Genomic DNA, 20,669 nt, shown 5'->3' with positions numbered 1-20,669 from the left:
TCTTACTTCTTCCCCATCTGAGGGCACGGTGAGAAATAGGGCATCTGTGCACTAGGAAGTAGACCCTGAATAGACACCAAATCTCTCAGTACCTTGGTCTTGGACTTCCCAGCCTTCAGAACTGTGGGAGATAACTGTTTTTTAAATCACTCAGTGTCTGTATTTTGTTACAGCAACCTGATGGATTAAGACATTGGATAAATGTCGTTAAAAATGTTTCAAAAGAAAAGAGAGAAAAAAAAGAAATTTTGTAACATATGGATAGAATCCTTTTTTAAAAAAAATAGGTTATTTATGGTAAAAAGAAAGTGGTCAGGGTAAGAAGAATACATTTACCAGTAATGCGTAGTTTAATACTATATGAATGGCTGTGGAGGAAAATGCAGTAGAAAAGAAGAGAACTCAAAAAGGAGAAAGTAGAGTGTACGGAAAGGTGAAGTATCTGTATAAGATTTTCTCATCTTTCAAGGTTTATATTTGAAGCTCAAGTACCTACTTCAAGAGTTCCTGCGGTGTTAAGGACCCGATGTTGTTTCTGTCTGAATATGGGTTTGATCCCTAGCCTCTCTCAGTGGGTTAAAGCGTCTGGTGTACCCATGGCTGTGGCAAAGGCCTGCAGCTGCGGTGCACCTCTGGCCCAAGAACTTCCATATGCCCCTACTGCAGCTTGAAAAAACTCAGAAAACAAAAAAAGTACCCACTTCAGTTCTAAGCAATGGGCCCCTTCCTAGACTTAGTCTCTGAGACTAGAAGCTTAAATACATTTTTTTTTTTGTGGCCGGGATGTTGTTTGCAGCTCAGTTGTTTCAATTTAAGGGAGGAATTTCAATTTAAGGGAGGAAGGCTGAAATGAGGAGGCAGGAAAAGGAGAAAGGCAGGCTGGAGTCAAATACAGGGCAGTGTGGTTAGCAGTGCTTCTTGGGCTGCAAGACTTACTCTTTCCAGAGCAAGAAAACAATGGCTGCTTTCATTTGATACTCTTTTTACCCCAAGAACATGATGTGATATTCTTATAACTCCTCAAGAAATATTTTTTGCTGATTTCCTTCTCAGTGTGAGGAGGGAATATACAATTGAGGAAGGAAGGTAATATGAACAAGTTTGGTAATAATGTTTCACTGAAGCTAAGGATAAAATATCTATAAAACTGAGATGTCAGGCATAAGAATATTAGCTTATTGCTTTAAGATGAGGTTCAGACTTATTTAAAATTTTGAAGGAGAAAATGTTTTCATCTTATCTGAGTGGTTCTCTGTTATATCTTAATGGAAAAATAATTACATTCTGAAATGCTTGTGAAGTTAGTTCAGAGATTTGGGGCAATAGTGGCAAGACATAAATCTTTGGAATCTCAGAGAATTTCTTTTCTTTTCTTTTTTTTTTTTTTGGTCCCAAAGAATTACTTTTTGTATAAATAATATCTTTGGAAACCACAGACTGAATGTTTAGCTATGGAAATGGTGAACACTAAATTGCCAGCAATAGAAACAATTTTTTTTTTAAGTTGAAAGGTCTTTTGCCCCCTTTGTTTGACCGTGGCTACCAGAAGGTACAAAACAGTTTGAACTGATACAAGCACTAATTGCTGAGCTAATTAATGGAGCTATGCCAGGGAATTTAGAATACAGACAGCAGGTTGTTTCCTTAGGGAGCCTTCATAATTGATGGGGACTAAGTTTGGGAGAGAAGCCAGATTTAGTGTCTTGCTTGTGTGTTTTTCCACTTTTCCTGCATCTAAATCAGTCCTCCAGACAAAAATGGTGCACCACTGAGTCAGCTGGAACACGCTGCCCTTCCTGCTAGTTCCCTCACTGTGTTTAAAGCAGTTGAAACCTGCTATGAGCCAGTGGCCTTGGTTTGAAGTAAAAGATCTCTTCCTGCAGTTTTTTCTACAGTTTGACGGAGGGGTAAGGTCTGTTGTATCATAGGTCTAATCAGTATTTTGAAAAGTCATTAAATGAATTGCATTATCATTTTTTTTTAATGTGCTCATCAGTGCTGGATTAGATGTATCTTGATTTTTACAAATGGGAAATAGAATTTCCCTTTCTTATCTCTCCTCTTTGAAATGGTTGTTGCTCAGAAGGGAGAGAGCCCTGTGGTGGTCTCAGAGAATGGGACTGCAACTGAAAATAAACTCCCTCAAACAAGATAACATAAAAGAAAGTTCAAGGTAGGGAGTTTTCTTAAGTCACATGACTCATAAAGTAAAAGCCTGAAAAATGATAATAAGAATTCCTAGTTAGAAATGGCCCAATTTTCTACCCTTCTATAGCTTCCATCTGTCGGCAGATGATAAAGAGTGGCCTCATTCTAGCTTACTCTAAGTGCACTTAATAGCATTACTTACTTTCTAGGTATCACTTTTCATTTTCAAATCACTTTTCCCACATTAACTAATTGCTATCACACAAGGTCATTTTTACAGCAACATGAGGACAAGGATCAATGAAAGCTTCCCTTAATGCCTCTTTTATGACGAAGGAGCAAGACAGTGGAAGAGTTGAAAGTTGGCATCTTAAAGGACAGGCATGATCAAATTGTCTTTTTTAATCCCTCAAAGTATTATCTAAAAGTAATTTTAAAATATTTTTCTACCACGCCCCAAACTCACTGAGAATATTAAAAATAAATCATTTATTTTATCAGTGCATTCCATTCCCTAGCTTGATATTTAAATTTTTTTTTTATTATAAACCATCATTTTTTTTCCTCTCTTCAAGGAGTGAGAAGCACATTTTTATTTATCAGGTAATTTTATTTTAAGGAAATGGTTTTACTTTCACCTTCTTCTGGGGCATTGTCAGGAGCTCTGGCATTCTACACTTTAATCAGAAACAAGTTATATCTTGGTTTAGAAATAAAGTATGAATTGTTGAGTCTCCAATATGTAACACTACAGGCCCATAAATGTCACTTGCTAACCTCCAGATTCAGATCTTAAAGCAATACTTTAAATACCAGGGCAGAGTGATCTTCCTTGTATGTCTTTCTTTACAGCCTCAAAACCAAAGATAGTACTGGGATATAATGTGGGAACATATGACAAGGCAATTTTCTGAGTAGAAATACTTTTTTTGATTGTACTGTAAAGATCTTATGAAATTTCCATAGATTTGAAGATATAATTATACTGTGGTGTTTTATACTTTATGTATTATAATATTGCTTCACTTGAGTCAAGTTATAATAACCCTTAGCATTTTCTGTAAACAAAGGGAATATTTTCAGTGAGGTTGCTCCTGATGAGGATACTTGTCATCAGATTTTATATTGTTGGTACCTCTAGTAAGGTAGCAGTATTAGTGTAGTCAGTAATACAACAATCTTCATGTTCCTGAGATTAATTGTTCCCCAGTGAGTCTCAAAGGACTCAGTTTCATAGGAAGTATTTACTTTCACCCTTCTTTCTCTCCTTCCTTCTTCCCTCCCTCCCTTCTTTTCCTACCTTCCTTCCTTTCCTTCCTTCCTCCCTCTTTCCCTTTCTTCCTTCCTTCCTTCTTTCCTTCCTTCCCTTCCTCCCCTCCCTCCCTTCCTCTTTCTCTTTCTTTTTAAGAAGGAAAGATCAGATCAGAAAAAGAGGTGGAGAGCAAGAGGACACAGGAATACTCTGCCTAGTAGGATAAGGGTTATCAGAAAATGAAGAGATCAGGAAAGACTCAAGATGAAGCAGGGGGTTGATCTAGAATTGAGAGTATGTGGGACATAAGTGTAGTTGGTCATAGAAAGAATCTCAGATCAGGTAATAGAAAGGAACTAGCATACATATGGCAGTGTCAGTGGAAAAGAAGGATGCAGTAGCTTATAGCTCACAGTCAAACATGACGGGGCTCAAGCTCATCTCCACCTTCAATTAGCCATGTGTCCTCGGGTGATAATGACTTTTGGACTGTTTCCTCATCAGTGAATTCAGGATATCTTCCCACTAAAGATGATTACAGGGCGAGAGCAGCTGGCAGGATACCTGGTAGTTGGAGGGCTTCAAAAAATTACTCTCATAATTATTATAAGAGTCTGTAGAATGAGGGAGATTACACGATAGGGGAGGAGCAAGAAACACAAGATTCTGGTGAATTCTCAGCAGAGCGGAGAAATAGAGCATTTTGGCCTTTAGCAGTTGTTCCATGACAAGTTTCACAACACACTGCTTGGTGAATTATTCTCTTTGTCTAGACCCCTGTGAGTGACCCTTCCTGAACGTCTCCTAAGGATTATCTCAGCCCTTTCTTTTTTCCTTAGAAATTGTGTTCTGGCTTTGATTGTGAGAACCCCAGAATCAAAGGTCAGTTCAACTCATTTACTTTAAAGAAGTAGAAACTAAGAAGAGAAGCCCAAAGTGGGTATTACCCAACTCAAGTTTGGCTATTGGCAGCTAGAAAGCCTTTATTTGAGAGACAAATGCTGGTGGGAACTGAAAGGTTGCTTTATTCAGGAGCCTGCAACCTGGGGAGAAGACGGACTCATGTTCCAGACCCAACTCTGAGATTCTGTTTGGACATGAGTTTTTAATGGGAAAAAGGGGAAGTAAACTCAGTTAATCATTCAGGGAGGGGGTCAGGTTTGTTACTATCTCTCACTGTGAGCTGATTTGTCAACTCCTTATAATCTTTTTTTAGATGCTATTTTGTGGGATCACTGAAGGGGAAGCTGGGGAAAAAATCTAGTCACTCCTTAATTACTTATTCTTCATTTCTACTTTGATCTAAGGACAGAATCAATAGGCTAGGTAAAGCATTGTGTGATCAAAAGATTTGAATGGTGTGCTTGGGCTGGAGGGGAGTAGAGCATGGGCTGCCAGCTTTAAAATTAGTTGACAGTGTAGTTTTGCTAAAGTGACAAGACAAAAGGGGCCTCCTGAAGAGAGCTGCTTCCTGCAAAGAGCTCTTCCCTGCACAGAGCTGCTTACCTGGGCATTGGTTAACACAATACATACACATGATTAGTAACAGAAATTTTGAATTACTTGAGAAGGCAGGGAGGTGTTTAACGATCCTAAATCACCTTGTAGTTGGGGATTCATCACTTGAGTTCTTCAGATGTAGCACAGTTGGTCTTCAGGGGTTGAGGTGCAGAGGTTCCTCAAATCCTGATTTTTATACAAAGTTTTGTGTGTATGCACATCTTACTGGTGGAGAGTGTCTATAGCTTTTAGCAGCTTCCCAAAGGGGCATTTGGCCTCTCCAATCTTAAGAGAGGCCAAATCTTGGTTTAGTTCTCTAGAGTATAAAAGGATGGCAGTACTTCTAAGAAACATATTCTAGCTTCTTTCTACTTAAAGTATTTGTCCTAAGAGCCACACTGGAGATTGTTAGAAATGCAGCATCCTTGAAGTTCCCTTCGTGGAACAGAGGAAATGAATCTGACTAGTATCCATGAGGATATGGGTTCCTTGCCTCACTCAGTGGGTTGGAGATCCAGCGTTTCCCTGAACTGTGATGTAGGTTGCAGATGTGTCTTGGATTCTGTTTTTCTGTGGCTTTGGCTGGCAACTGCAGTTCCAATTTGACCCCTAGCCTGGGAGCTTCCATATGCCCAGCACAAAAAACCGAAAAAAAAAAAAAAAAAGAAAAGAAAAAGAAATGCAGCATCCTGGGTTTTCTGAATAAGAATCTGAAAATTTTATTTTAGTTAATTAATTAATTAATTAATTGTCTTTTGTCTTTTTACAGCCGCACCTGTGGCACATGGAGGTTCCTAGGCTAGAGGTCCAATCGGAGCTGTAGCCACTGGCCTACGCCACAGCCACAGCAATGCCAGATCTGAGCCACGTCTGCGACCGATACCACAGCTCACGGCAGCAACTGATCCTCAACCAACTGAGCGAGGCCAGGGATCAAACCCATAACCTCATGGTTCTTGGATTCATTTCTGCTGTGCCATGACAGGAACTCCAGAATCTGCATTTTAACACAGATTTCTAGGTGACTTGCCTGCATATTAAAATATGAGAAACCCTGTTCCAGTGGTCAAGAGATCAGGTCTGAATTTGCACTCTTTGCACTCTGGCTTGGTCAAACGTTAGTGTCCCAAGCTTGGTTTTTAATATTGCATGTTATATAACATTAAACTACCAAACTCATAGTCAGAATGCTTGGCCTCCGGTTCTGAGTTTGACAACAATCAGGATTTTGGCCAAATCTTTGAACCTGTACAGGTCTCTATTTCTTAGTCTGTAAAATAAGCAGTAGAAGAGTCTTCTTTCAGCTCTAAATTCTGGAGGTTACCTTTTGTTTCCCACACATATGTTCTGTCACCTCTTAGCTATTGAAATGCTCTCTTTTCATCAGGGCTTGCCAAATTCTTCTAAACCTTGAAGTCCAATTGTTTCTTTTGTCCTTGAACTTCTTTTATACTTTCTGTACCACTCAATTTATCACTTTATTGTATGCTAAAGTTTTCAGTAACTGTTTCATTTACATATCTTTTCTTATAAGCTTGGGGCCCTCCAGGCTCTGTCTATGTCATTTGTTGTTAACAGAATCACACCACAGAGCACACAGTATTTGCCTAATAAATCTCTGAAGTACAGGATGTTGTGTTTTAAGAGAGGCTATCTATAGAGGACACACAAATAAATTGGTCATGTTAAAATATTTTTTATAATGATTTTTATTTTTTCCATTATAGCAGGTTTACAGTGTTTGGTCAATTTTCTACTGTACAGCAAGGTGACATACATGCATACATTCTTTTTTCTCACATTAGCATGCTCCATCATAAGTGACTAGATATAGTTCCCAGTGCTATATAGCTTATCCATTCCGAAGTCAATAGTTTGCATCTATTAACCCCAAATTCCCAATCCATTCCACTCCCTCTCTCTCCCCCATGCAACCACAAGTCTGTTCTCTATGTCCATTATTTTCTTTTCTGTGCAAAGGTTCATTTATGCCCTATACAGGTGATATCATATGGTATTTGTCTTTTTCTTTTTGACTTACTTCATTTAGTATAAGAGTTTCTAATTTCATCCAAGTTGTTGTACATGGCATCATGTTGTTCTTTTTTATGGCTGAGTAGTATTCCATTGTGTATATATACTATATCTTCCTAATCCAATCATCTGTTGATGGACATTTAGGTTGTTTCCACGTCTTGGCTATTGTGAATAGTGCTGCAGTGAACATGCAGGTGCATGTATCTTTTTCAAGGAAAGTTTTGTCTGGATATATGCCCAAGAGTGGGATTGCTGGGTCATATGGTAGTTCTATTTTTAGTTTTCTAAGGTATCCCCATACTGCTTTCCATTGTGGTTGTACCAATTTACATTCCCACCAACAGTGAGGGAGGGTTTCTTTTTCTCTGCACCCTCTCCTGCATTTGTTATTTGTGGATTTATTAATGATGGTCATTCTGACTGGTGTGAGGTGGTATCTCATGGTAGTTTTGATTTGCATTTCTCTAATAATCAGGGATGTTGAGCATTTTTCATGTGCTTGTTGGCCATCTGTATATCTTCTTTGGAGAAATGTCTATTCAGGTCTTTTGCCCATTTTTTCAATTGGCTTGTTGGCTTTTGTGCTATTGAGTTGTATAAGTTGTTTGTGTATATTAGAGATTAAGCCCTTATCATTTGAAACTATTTTCTCCCATTCTGTAAGTTGTCTTTTTGGTTTTATTTTTATGGTTTCCTTTGCTGTGCAAAAGCTTGTCAGTTTAATTAGGTCCCATTGGTTTATTTATTTATTTATTTATATTTATTTATTTTTTGTCTTTTTGCCTTTTCTAGGGCTACTTCCTGCAGCATATGGAGGTTCCCAGGCTAGGGGTCTAATCAGAGCTGTAGCCACCAACTTCCGCCAGAGCCACAGCAACACGGGATCCGAGCCCTGTCTGCAAACTACACCACAGCTCACAGCAATGCCAGATCCTTAACCCACTGAGCAAGGCCAGGGATCAAACCTGCAACCTCATGGTTCCTAGTCGGATTCGTTAACCACTGCGTCATGACGCGAACTCCAGCCATTGGTTTATTTTTGCTTTTATTTCTGTTGCCTTGGGAGACAGACCAGAGAAAACTTTTTTAAGCTTGATGTCAGGGAATGTTTTGCCTATGTTCTCTTTCAGGAGTTTGATTGTGTCTTGTCTTATATTTAAGTCTTTAAGGCATTTTGAGTTTATTTTTGTGCATGGTGTGAGGGTGTGTTCTAGTTTCGTTGATTTACATGCGGCTGTCCAATTTTCCCAACAATACTTGCTGAAAAGACTGTCTTTCCCCCATTTTATATTCTTGCCTCCTTTGTCGAAGATTAATTGACCATAGATGTCTGGGTTTATTTGTGGGTTCTCTATTCTGTTCCATTGGTCTGTATGTCTGTTTTGGTACCAGTATCACACTGTCTTGATTCCTGAGGCTTTATAACGTTGCCTGAAGTCTGGGAGAGTTATGCCTCCTGCTTGGTTTTTGTTCTTCAGGATTACTTTGGCAGTTCTGGATCTTGAGGTTCCATATAAATTTTTGGATTGTTTGTTCTAGTTCTGTGAAAAATGTCCTGGGTAATTTGATAGGGATTGCATTGAATCTACGAATTGCTTTGGGCAGTATGGCCATTTTTTTGATATTATTTTTTCCAATCCAGGAGTATGAAATATCTTTCCATTTCTTTGAATCCTCTTTAATTTCCTTAATTAATGTTTTATTGTTCTCAGCATATAAGTCTTTCACCTCCTTGGTCAGGTTTTCTCACAGGTATTTGAATTTTTTGGGGTGCAATTTTAAAAGGTACTGTGTTTTTGTACTCCTTTTCTAATATTTCAGTGTTAGTATACAGAAATGTGACTGATATCTGAATGTCAATCTTATATCCTGCTACTTTGCTGAATTTTTTGATCAGTTTGTGTAGTTTTGGGGTTGAGTCTTTAGGGTTTTCTATGTATAGTATAATGTCATCTGCATACAATGACAGTTTTACTTCTTTTCCACTTTGGATACCATTTATTTCTTTTGTTTGATTGCTGTGGCCAATGTTATGTTGAATAACAGTGATGAGAGTGGACATCCTTGTCTTGTTCCAGATTTTAGTGGGAAGATTTTCAGCTTTTCTCCATTGAGTATTATATTTGCTGTGGGTTTGTCATAAGTGCCTTTTTTATGTTAAGGTATGTTCCTTCTATATCCACTTTGGTAAGAGTTTTTATCATGAAGGGATGTTGGACTTTGTCAAATGCTTTTTCTGCATCTCTTGAGATTATCATGTGGTTTTTGACTTATCTTTTGTTAATGTGGTGTAAGATGTTGATTGATTCGTGTATGTTGAACCATCCTTTTGAACCTGGGATGAATCCCACTTGGTCGAGGAGTATGATCTTTTCTATATGTTGTTGAATTAGGTTGGTTAAAATTTTGTTGAGAAATGTTGTGTCTATATTGATCAAAGATACTGGCCTTTATAGTTTTCTTTTTTGGTGGTATCTTTGTCTGGTTTTGGTATCAGGGTAATGGTGGCATCATAGAATGTCTTTGGGAGTGTTCCTTCTTCTTCAATCTTTTGGAAGAGTTTAAGGAGGATGGGTATAAATTCCTCTTTGTATGTTTGGTAGAATTTGTCTGGGAAGCCATCTGGTTCTGGACTTTTATTTGTAGGGAGTATTTTTATGACGTATTCAATTTCATTTCTAGTGATCAGTCTGTTCAGTTGATCTATTTCTTCTTGATTCAGTTTTGGAAGGCTGTAAGTCTCTAGAAAATTGTCCATTTCTTCTAGGTTGTCAAATTAGTTGGCATATAATTGTCCATTGTATTCTCTTATGGTTTGTTGTATTTTTTCAGTATCCTTTGTGATTTCACTTTTTTCATTTCTTTTGTTTATTTGGGTTTTTTCTCTCTTCTTCTTGGTGAGTCTAGCCAGAGGTTTGTCAATTTTGTTTACCCTTTCAAAGAATCATCTCTTGGTTTTATTAATTTTTTCTGTTGTTTTTTGAATCTCTATTTTATTGATTTTCTCTCTGATCTTTATGATTTCCTTCCTTTTGCTGACTTTAGGTTTGTTCATTCTTCTTTTTCTAACTCATTTAGGTGGTGGGTTGAGTTGTTGATTTGAGATTTTTCTTCTTTTTTGAGGAAGGCCTGTATTTCTATCAATTTCCCTCTGAGCACTACTTTTGCAACATCCCATAGATGTTTCTGAGTTGTTGTGTCTTCATTATCATTTGTCTAGAGGTATTTTTTAATTTCCTCGTTGACCCATTGGTTTTTTAGTAGCATGTTGCTTAGTTTCCATGTAGTTAGTTTTCTCTCATTTCTTTTCCTATAGTTGATTTCTAGTTTCATGCCATTGTTGTCAGAGAAGATACTTGAAAGAATTTCTTTACTCTTAAATTTGTTGAGTTTAGCTTTGTGCCTCAGAATGTGATCAATCCTTGAGAATGTTCCATGTGCACTTGAGAAGACTGTATATTTTGATTTTTTTTTGATGTAATGCCCTGAAAATATCAAGTCTAACTTTTGTGTCATTAGGATCTCTGTTGCCTTATTGATTTTCTGTCTAGAAGATCTGTCTATTGGTGTGAGTGGGGTGTTAAAGTCTCCTAGTATTATTATATTCCCATCAATTTCTCCTTTTATGTCTGTTAGTATTTGTTATCAGTATCTGAGTGTTCCTAAATTAGGGGCATATATATTGACAATTGTAAAATTCTCTTCTTGAATGGATCTTTTTACTATTAAATAGTGTCCTTCTTTGTCTTTCTTTATGGCCTTCATTTTAAAGTCGATCTTGTCTGATATGAGTATTGTAACTGCTGCTTTCCTGTCTTGTCCATTCACTTGAAATATCTTTCCCCGTCCCCTCACTTTCAATCTGTATGTGTCCTTTGCCCTAAGGTGGGTCTCTTGTAGACAGCAGATTGTAGGTTTTTGGTTTTTTATCCAATATGCCACTGTGTCTTTTGATTGGAGCATTCAGTCCATTGACACTTAAGGCAATATTTCTTCTTTCTTCCTTTCTTTTAGGTTTAAGTTCTTTTTCCAGCATTCAAAAGATGTTCTGTGCGAGTCATTTTACATGTAGATGTGTTTCTTTGACATATTTGTGAAAGGAGAATTTGAGTGCAACATCTTACTCCTTCGCCATCTTGATCCCCTCCCCTCCCCTGCCCCAGTCATGTTAAAGTATGTATTTCAGAGTTGGAGTTCCTGTCGGGGCGAAGCGGAAACGAATCCGACTAGAAACCATGAGGTTGTGGGTTAGATTCCTGACCTCGCTTAGTGGGTTAAGGATCCAGTGTTGCCATGAGCTGTGGTGTAGGTCGCAGACATGGCTCGGAGCTGGGTTTGCTGTGACTGTGGCGTAGCTGGTGGCTACAGCTCTGATTAGACCCCTAGCCTGGGAACCACCATGTGCCTCGGGTGCAGCCCTAAAAAGTCAAAAAGACAAAAAAAAGTATATATTTCAGAGTTAGATATGGAATATGTTAAATTAAGCTATTGACGTAATGTCAGTATCAGCCCTTAAATGAGTAAGCCCTAGTCACTTTCAGAAGCAATTGTCTTTTTGTTTTTTTGCCCACACCACCACAGCAGGCGAAGTTCCTAGGCCAGGGATTGAACCTGTGCCACAGCTATAACCAGAGCCACAGCAGTGACAGTGCCAGATCCTTAAATCCCTGGGCCAGGAGGAAATCCCTGAAGCAATTATTTTAATATAATAAGCTAGAGGGAAAGATTGTATTCAGCTATATTTCTGCCTCTCAGAATTTCTTCACCTTGAGTAATTCGGAAATTTATATATTCATATATATGCATACATACATACATTCGTATGTATACACACATATCTGTATAAAGCAAATTAAATTCTTTCAACAAAATAGTAAAACCATTTCCAAGTTAGTTGCTAATAAGCTAGCCTGCCATTTCCAGCACAGCCAACAACACAAACACCATGGTGCTCATGAAGAGAAAGAACTTAAAAAAAAAAAAATCATAAAATGACAGAGGACAAAAGACTTCTGTGTTAGAGAAAAAAAGGACTTTACTCACAACACAGCAAGCCCCATAGATATCAGCATATTTGTGTGGGTTCCTCTTGATGCCTCTTGAGTCCTACAGAAGCAAAGCAGATGGCTGCAGGTGAATGCCTGCATGCGCAGTGGGTCCTGTTAGAGAAGAGGAACCTGGAACTCAGAGAATCTGCATCTTCTACAGTGAGCAGGATGCATGCCTGTCTTTTGCTCCAGAGTTATTCTCAGTAGTAAGTTTGTCTATCATTTGCTGCAAAGAAAGACATGATCTCTACATTCTAAGCTTGTTTCTTATGCAAACACCCTTGACAAGATAGTGTGTAATGAACTGTGGTCAGGGATTAGTTTCATCAGAAGTTCAGGAATGCTAGTGATTCATTGAGAATTGTATTCCAAGAGTATTACTCTTCATTCTGTGTAATAATACTGATCAGAAACATTTTCAAGAGTTTCTATTAAAGCAATTTTTCTTAAGCTGTACAGAGTTACAACACCTCACTTTGTGTGAAGCCCAAACTTGGTTTTGAGGTCAGTTCAGAAATCATTCACCTTGAGGGCACAAATCGTGGTCTTTGCAAATTGCGAAGAGAACTGCCTTCTAAGCATGGCGGGCATGGTGGTTTGAAGCTGGTGGAAGGGCAGCAATGTCTTTTGGACCTTGAGTCTGACATGTATGCAGAGGACTTTCTGACAAAAGGCAGCAGGGTCACTTTTCATGCTTGGGAAGTGGGATTTTGCTCCTCATCTGGTACTAGATCATCAGGAACAGGGAACAGCCAATTGACCTGGGCTTCCACCTGTGTTTGTGAATCTTGGCAGAAGCTTCGAGTCCTGGCCACCTCACTCTCAAACATTCTAGACAAGTCAAAACATAAATTAACCAATAGTTTGGGCATGAGCTGGATGTTGAAAGCAGCAAAGGGCTGCTAATCTCCTGTTTGCCTTCTTCAAACCAAAAGGAAGAACCCAGCATTTTGGCCACTTATTTAAATCTCCAGATGCCCATATGATGATTATGATTAATAGTCTTCTACCATGTATTTTAATGTTAAAAAAATTTAAATTATCTTTAGGGGAGGAAAAGTCTGAATGCAGACTTTGCTATAACTGTTCGGTGTGAGTTTTTTGGTGTGAGAAGGGGTTAGTGAGGTGTTTTCTAAGTGTCAGGTTGTGCCACCATAATCTGAGTTTAATTTTTAACTTAATTGTATTCAAAAAATTCTGTTTTGTCTGTATCTTGCGAAAAATCAACAGAAGATTGTTTTTCTTTTCTTTTTTTTTTTAAATCAGTTACTTACAATGCATCTTTAGATGCTTTTATTTCCAGTACAACCAGCAATACCAACACTGTGGTGCTGGCTTGGAGAGAGAAAGCCAAAAAACATCTTAAAATGACATCCTTCAGCATTGCCCAGGGCATTCATGCTTTTGATTACCACTCTCGGCTCAATTTAATTGGTATGTAAAATAAATCATGATAACTATGAGGGACTCATAAATAGTCTGGGATGCATATTTGTATGCATGGAGCCTCTTTACTTTGCTGCTTTATTGCCAGAGAGACCAACTCGGGCAGCTCACATTTTATTACCTGAGAATCTCTGATAATGATGCATTATGATGTGTAGCATATATGAACTACATTGGGGTGAAAATATGAGAAAGTACCCCAGTGCTTTAATGAGTCTTTTTTTAGAATTGGTGGGGAATGTAAAATGACCTAAAGAAAAAAGACTATTTGTGCAGCTTCTGCCATCCTGCCATCTTCCTGACGTCACTAAATGCTTAAACCAAAGACATTGTTTTCCTTGTGTGCATGTGTACACACACACACACACACACATGCATGTGCACACACACACTCACTGACTAGAGAAATGAAAACTATAGAACATTTTTCGATCACCTTTCAGAGGACAACCTCTAATGCTTTTTGAAAAATTTTAGATTTCTCCTTTACTAAAGGAGAGTTCTTTTTTTAATGTAAATTTCAGCTAAGCAAATAAGCTATAAAGATCAAGCATTAACTATTTAAATAAAATATTTAGAAGCTTTGGAAGCTGATAATGATATATATGATATTAGTTTATTTGAACTGTAAAAAAGTGATGAGATTTTATTAAAAATTAATAGGATAGTTATAGACAATGAAATTCATGGCCTACAAACTAAGTCGTATTAACCCTCATTAAAAAATTATCATTTATAGGTGTTCCAGTGGTGGCTCATGGGTTAATAACCTGACTAGTATCCATGAGGATGCGAGTTCGATCCCTGGCCTCACTCAGTGGGTTAAGGATGTGTTGTTGCCGTGAGCTGTGGTATAGTTCACAGATGCGGCTTGGAACTGGTGTTGCTATGCCTGTGGCCTAGGCTGGCAGCCGCAGCTCTGATTCGACCCCTAGCCAGGGAACTTCCATGTGCCACAGTTGAGACCCTAAAAAGAAAAAAAAAATTATATTTTATGTAAATAGTATTGGTATCAGCTAGGGGGCTGAGTCTCTAAAATTCCCAACAATCATAGCTGACAATCATGGTAAAAGAGACCTTGATTTTGAGCTCAGAAATACGCTAACATCAAACTTTCAAGGAGGATTGTAGATTTATTAGAGAAAGCTGGAGGAGTTAGTGAATTGAGTTTGGAAGGATTCAAATATTAACCAGTTCATTGATTAATTATTTCAACCCCTTTATAATGACCCCTACCTTGTTTCTGGTGCAGTGCTGGAATTACATATTACTGTATTCAGGGTAAAATTTGTCATTGGTCTTACTAATCTCATACTAGGGAATAAAGACTTGAAACAAAAGTAGATTCAGTTTCTCTTATTGGTATAACCCTTACACTGGGGTATTAATCAAAATACGGATCTGACAAGTATGGCAACTCTGTAGGTGTGAGTAAGTTCAGCTCCACAGTGGACCTTAAACAGTGCAGTAGCAGAGAATAATCTGCTGAGTTTCCCCCATTCGAAGAAGCACTATGCCCCCAGTTTTTGATGTGATCCCTGAATATAATCAATTTGTGTTAAAAAAAAATACCTTATTCTCTCCATAGAACAAGTCAGACATATATTTCTGCTGCTTATTTGTTTGCAAATACTCAATTATTTCTGTGACAATGAAAATAATTGATTTCCTTATACTTTGTCATTAATTTGGAAACTTTAAATATTATTTTAATTATCTCTTCCTCCTGGTCTGCATTCCTAAGGCTGTGCTGGCTAGAGAGGGGAAACATTGGCACTAGGAAGAAGGAGATTTTCTGCCCTACCAGTTGGGCTGCTGGTTGCTTTTTTTTTTTTTTTTTTTTTTTTTTTTTTTTTTTGCTTTTTTATGGCTGTACCTGCAGCATATGGAAATTCCTAGGCTAGGGGCTGAATCAGAGCTGTAGCTGCTGGCCTATGCCGCAGATCACAGCCACAGCAATGAGGGATACAAGCCATGTCTCTGACCTATACCACAGCTCATGGCAACACTGGATCCTTAACCCACTCATCCGAGGCCAGGGATTGAACTCAAATCCTTATGGATACTAGTTAGATTCAGGTTTGTCACCACTGAGGCACAATGGGAACTCCAATTTTTTTTTTTATTTGCTTTTTTAGGCTTCTGGTTGCCTCTTAATGAAACTGTCTCATCCTTCCACCCCACACAGACTCCTTCTCCCCACATTCTTCATTTCAACTATGTCCAGTGATGAAACTCATGCCTGGGCTGTTGGACAATGATAAGGTTGTCCTTCCTTCCAGACAAGGGTGCATTAGTGTTCAGAAGGCTTTTATCAACCTATAGTGATATACTATGTGATATGCTCATTTCAAAAAGAAAGTGTTGTTTTTGTGTTCTTAAAAACATTTTTTTTCCTTTCTAATTCTGTTTAGCCACTGCTGGCATTAACCATAAAGTTTGCCTTTGGAACCCTTATGTTGTCTCTAAGCCGGTTGGTGTCCTTTGGGGTCACTCTGCCAGTGTGATAGCCGTCCAGTTTTTTGCTGCAAGAAAACAACTTTTCAGCTTCTCCAGAGATAAAGTAAGTAACAGTGTGAATTTAATTTATTTAGTTCTGCTTCCCCAGTTTCTATCCAAATTTATCTTTGGTTCGAAGTTCCTCTTAGACATGGTATAGGTTTTTAAAATATAGTGACTTACGACTATGTTTTTGGGAATCTATATTTTAAAAAATATATGAATGGTAATTTGGGAATAGTCCAGGGCGACTGGACAAGGTATGTCATTAAAAAAATTTTTTTTAAACCATGTCCTCATAGATTTCATTCTTATTTTTGGACTCTCAATGGGTCACACTTTGAGAGTTTCCAAAGCATTCACTAATCCAGTAACAAAACAAAACAGAAATGGGAATGAGAAAATGGTGCTTTGATAAGATAGGGACTAGGCACCTAGGACTTAGGTCTGTTACCTATTGTTGCTTTCCTTTTGAAAAGGCTCAGTAAGTTCAACATCAAAGTTAATCTGAAGATTTATCGAGTACTTTAAGAACCTTTCAATTATGTCTGTCACTCCATTCAATTTGATAATATTGATGTAATATTATAAATATGGTGGGAAAAATATTGTATCGGAGCCAGGTAGTCCAGGTTGAATCCCGGCCACATTATTTACTACTCACGGCCCCCAGGGAAATTTCTTAATCTCTGTTAATCTCATCATTTCTTCCTCTGTAAAACTGCTGTTTTTCATAATGTCTCATGTAGATCCAGTTGACATGTGATAAATTTCAAGACATGTGGTTGTGAGGAGGAGGATGGGCAGTAGGCTTATTGGGAACAGCCCCTGAGAGTTTTTTCAGTGGGTCTGACTTTTTAAAATTTTATTCTAAAGTGATATGTGTATATGTGAAAATTATATAGAAATAATATAAGTTCATTTTGAACTCTTTAGCCTCATCCCACAATGTAAGTCCTGCTAAACTTGCTTATTTTACTGTATTACCTATCAGACTGTAAATCTCCCTTTGGCTGAAACTTCACCAATCAACTGCCAATTCCATCACATGTTTATCAGCCTCACGTCTATCTCTCAACTGCCACTGCTCTAATTCAAAGTTTCATCCTCTTTTGAATTATTATCTTTTGAATGATCTCATCCAAAACATAGCAAAGCTTTCCTAACATGTCTCCCTTCTTGCATACTTGTCTGACTCCAGTTTGCCCTCCATCCTGCTAATTAAGTGGTTTGTAAGAAAAATTTTTTAATACCTCCCCTCACCCTCATTCTAAGTATCAGCTCTGAAATTCTCAAACTTTTATAGAAAGCCCTCCTTCAGTCTACCAGCCCCACCTCACTTTCTGCTTTTCTCTTCCATTCATTTGATGCCACAGACTCCATCAGATTTTGGCTGTTCCTACCATCTGCCCTCTTGGCTCTGTGGTGTGTGAGCTTCCTTCTGCTTTCAGTTTTCCCTCCTCCATGATCAATTGGCAAATGCCTGTTCATCGTAGAAGTTTCAGGCTTTTTGGAGTCTTTCCTGCAGACCAAGGTGTTTCTTTCTTGGTACTCTCTATACTCTCACTGCACCTGTGAGTCCTTCATTAGAGCATGTGTTTCTGTTATACTGAAATTGTTAGTTTGCTTTCTTAAGCAGGGTCAGTATCTTTTCAGTTTGTGTACTTGGTATCCATCACAGAGCTTGGCACAGTGTAGTGCTTGTTCAGTGATTATTTGTTGACAGCTTGAAGTGAAGACATTATTTTGAATCCTAAGTACTAGAGAAACTCAGAATGAAAACTGTTCTGGAGTTCCTGTGTGGCTCATGGAGTTAAGAACCTGACTAGTATTCATGAGGATTCAGGTTTTTTTCCTGGCCTCATTCAGTTAAGGATCCGGCATTGCTGTGAGCTGTGGCTGTAGGTCATTGGTGAGGCTCAGATCCAGCGGGGTGTGGCTGTGGTGTAGGCTGGTAACTGCAGCTTTGATTCGACCCCTAGCCTAGGAACTTCCTTATGTAAGTAAGGAAAAAAAAGAAAAAGAAAAAGAAAAAGAAAAAGAAAAGAAAAGAAAAGAAAAGACTTTTCTGATGCTTTAGTCTTATTTTGTTGTTATGTGTTTTGAGATCTTTTACCTGTTTTTACTAACTTCCATTATGGAATTTAATGCAATCGGACATACATACTCAAAGGAAGGTTGTATATGTATACTGTATCTTTCACTAGGTTTTGAGTGCTCAAAGGTAAAGATTATTTGCTCAGTACATTTTTTTGTTTCCCAGAATCTAGCACATATTAATGTACATTAAATACCTGTTGAATAAAGCATGAAATAATGAAATTACCAACTAACTGATAGAAGTCATAAGGTTAGGAACGCAGTCTTTTCTGGATTGTGCCGAACACATAGTAGGTCCTCAATAAATCTTAGTTAAATGAACAAGTCTTTATCAAAGCTAGATATGAAAGAAATAAGTTATTTTATCATTACAGAATTCCCTGAAATGTGTTACCAGTTTTAAAGCAAGTAAAAAAATGTTCTTAGAGTCAGAATTGATTGTGTGTAACTATCATCAATGTTCAGACTACCTGGCCTCTTGCAAGGCAATTTTATCATTCTGTTTTTGCTTTGACTTTTAAACCATTACATTGTAATAAAGCTTGTCATGCTGTCTTTCACATTAGTCTAAATCCATTTCACTTTGATAAATGAATAATAATCTTAGCCTGTACAATCTTCACAACAAACAAAAGGGCTTTCAGCTACTAAGTTAAGCCTTTGCTTTACTGCCATAAAATTCTTTTGGATATTTTATAAGACTAGGGTTAAGTTAGGGAACAAGGAAAATGAAAGAAAGCATTCTTTTTTTCAAAGAGCCTTTAATTGAACTATATTTTGGTCAATGAATTGCTAAATTAGAGGACTGCAGATCTAAGCAATTTATATCTAAATATTTTTCTCCAAAAATGATCTGAGGCTTTAGTTCTCTTTTGAAACATGGCTCTATTGCACTTTCCAGTGATGATTAAACAATAAATTCATCCCTATAGAATATGGTATCACACTAAGAAACAGTCCAATTGCATTTTGTCTTGAACTCCTAAATTGTCTCAGAAGATGGAATTCACTGATGGTGAGGCCTTTGTAGGAGCAGGTAACTTGATCATTTAGAGGGGGAATTACCATGGGGAGTAAAAGGATATTCAGAGCCTCTGGGACATTTCTGTGCTGGGGGGTTGACATTCCAACCAGAGAACCTGATTAGGCTTTTCTCTTGCTCCTAACTCTTCTCTCATTGGCTACTCATCCTGATTTGGCCACCAGAATCAGATCAAATTGTAATTTAATCTTTTGTTTGAGGTTTTGATTTTCCCGAGTCTGGTTTCTGTTTTGTGGACCCAAGGTTGGAAAGGAAAATACAAACTTGTGCTGGTGACTAGCTCTTACCTGTATGTCTTCCTTTCCCTTTTGCTTACCCTCCCTGCTCAACTTCCCTCTGTCCATCCAGAGACAAAGCCATTTTTATTTTGTTCAAATTATGCAAGTAAACAGATTAATGCTTTTCTGTAAAAATTACAAATGAGAAAGCAGGTAGTACTTCCTCACTGCCCCTTCAAATCATTCTTTCTCTGAAGAAATAGCTATTATTATTATTATTATTATTATTATTATTATTAGTCTTTTGTCTTTTTAGGGCCGCACCCATGGCATATGGGGGTTCCCAGGCTAGGGGTCTAATCCAAGCTGTTGCTGCTGGCCTATGCCACAGCCACAGAAGTGCCAGATCCCAGCCACGTCTGTGACCCACACCACAGCTTATGGCAATGCCAGATCCTTAACCCACTGAGCAAGGCCAAGGATTGAACCCGCAGCCTTGTGGTTCCTAGTCAGATTTGTTTCTGCTGCGCCAAGATAGGAACTCCTGAAATAGCTATTATTAACACTTGTTGTGTATCTTCTCATATTTTTTACATAAATTTATATATTATATTGTATTATAATATGTGGCATTGTTATAATTTATTATTATATATACCATCCTATGTGTGTGTACAAATAGAAGTTAGTATTTATTATTAATTTTTATGTAAATGGCATCACACAAGACATTTTTCTGCAACTTTCTCTTCCCTAAACGGTATCTCCTGGAGATCTTTCAGTGTGTACATCTTTCAGTGTACATAGACCTGAACTTTACCTGCTACATAATAATTAGTAGTATGGATGGTCATAGCTTATTCAGTCACCTGTTGATTATGAGATACTGTCTCTAATTTTTATCTTTATACACAATTGTCACACATACACAAACACACACATCTTTAAGACGACATAAGTTAATTTCTTTGTGATATGTTTCCAGAGATGGGTCAGTAGGGATTCAATTCCGAAAGGATGATTTATATCCTGAAACATTGTACCAGTTGGTGTACTCATCAGAGGTGTTTAAAGGTGTCTGTTTCCCTACAGGCTTATTAATAGCAAATACTATTATCTATTATTATTATTATTAGTGTGTTCATTCTTTTGTGAATCTAATGAACAAAAATTAGGATGAATTTTCTTCTTCAAATATTTATTGGCCATTAATATTTATTGTTTTTTGTGCGTTGTCTGATCATGCCCTTTATGTTATTAACTGGACTTGGAACTTCTATTGATTTGTAGTAGTTTTAAAAATATATTCATTATCCTTTATTGTATATGATGCAAGTATATATATCTCTTTTCAGCCTACATCTCTTAACTTTTTTTTA

General features: G+C 37.6%; 1 protein-coding gene across 9 annotated transcripts in view; it reads left to right on the top strand.

The window, feature by feature from the left end:
- WDR49 (WD repeat domain 49) overlaps nucleotides 1–20,669 on the top strand; it is a 149,383-nt gene that overhangs the window by 37,003 nt on the left and 91,711 nt on the right. For 6 of the 9 annotated variants that reach the window (XR_014824263.1, XM_021069761.2, XM_021069758.2 and 3 more), the window contains 2 exons: nucleotides 13,252–13,419; nucleotides 15,846–15,994. Coding sequence is in view for 7 of the 9 variants with exons in the window: in XM_021069761.2 (XP_020925420.2) it covers nucleotides 13,252–13,419; nucleotides 15,846–15,994 (317 nt within the window). In the remaining 2 variants the exon portion in view is untranslated. The remainder of the gene's footprint in view (nucleotides 1–13,251; nucleotides 13,420–15,845; nucleotides 15,995–20,669) is intronic. The other 3 variants (XR_014824265.1, XM_084990231.1, XM_084990229.1) reach the window with 1 other exon arrangement.

Source organism: Sus scrofa, chromosome 13, assembly GCF_054392235.1.
Source record: "Sus scrofa isolate SSC_HxYL_T2T_F1_AM1 chromosome 13, Sscrofa_HxYL_maternal_Yorkshire_Landrace_v2.0, whole genome shotgun sequence".
NCBI classification, from domain to species: domain Eukaryota; kingdom Metazoa; phylum Chordata; class Mammalia; order Artiodactyla; family Suidae; genus Sus; species Sus scrofa.
The sequence above is the reverse complement of the archived record's forward strand: the minus strand, read 5'-3'. Positions and strand labels throughout refer to the sequence as shown.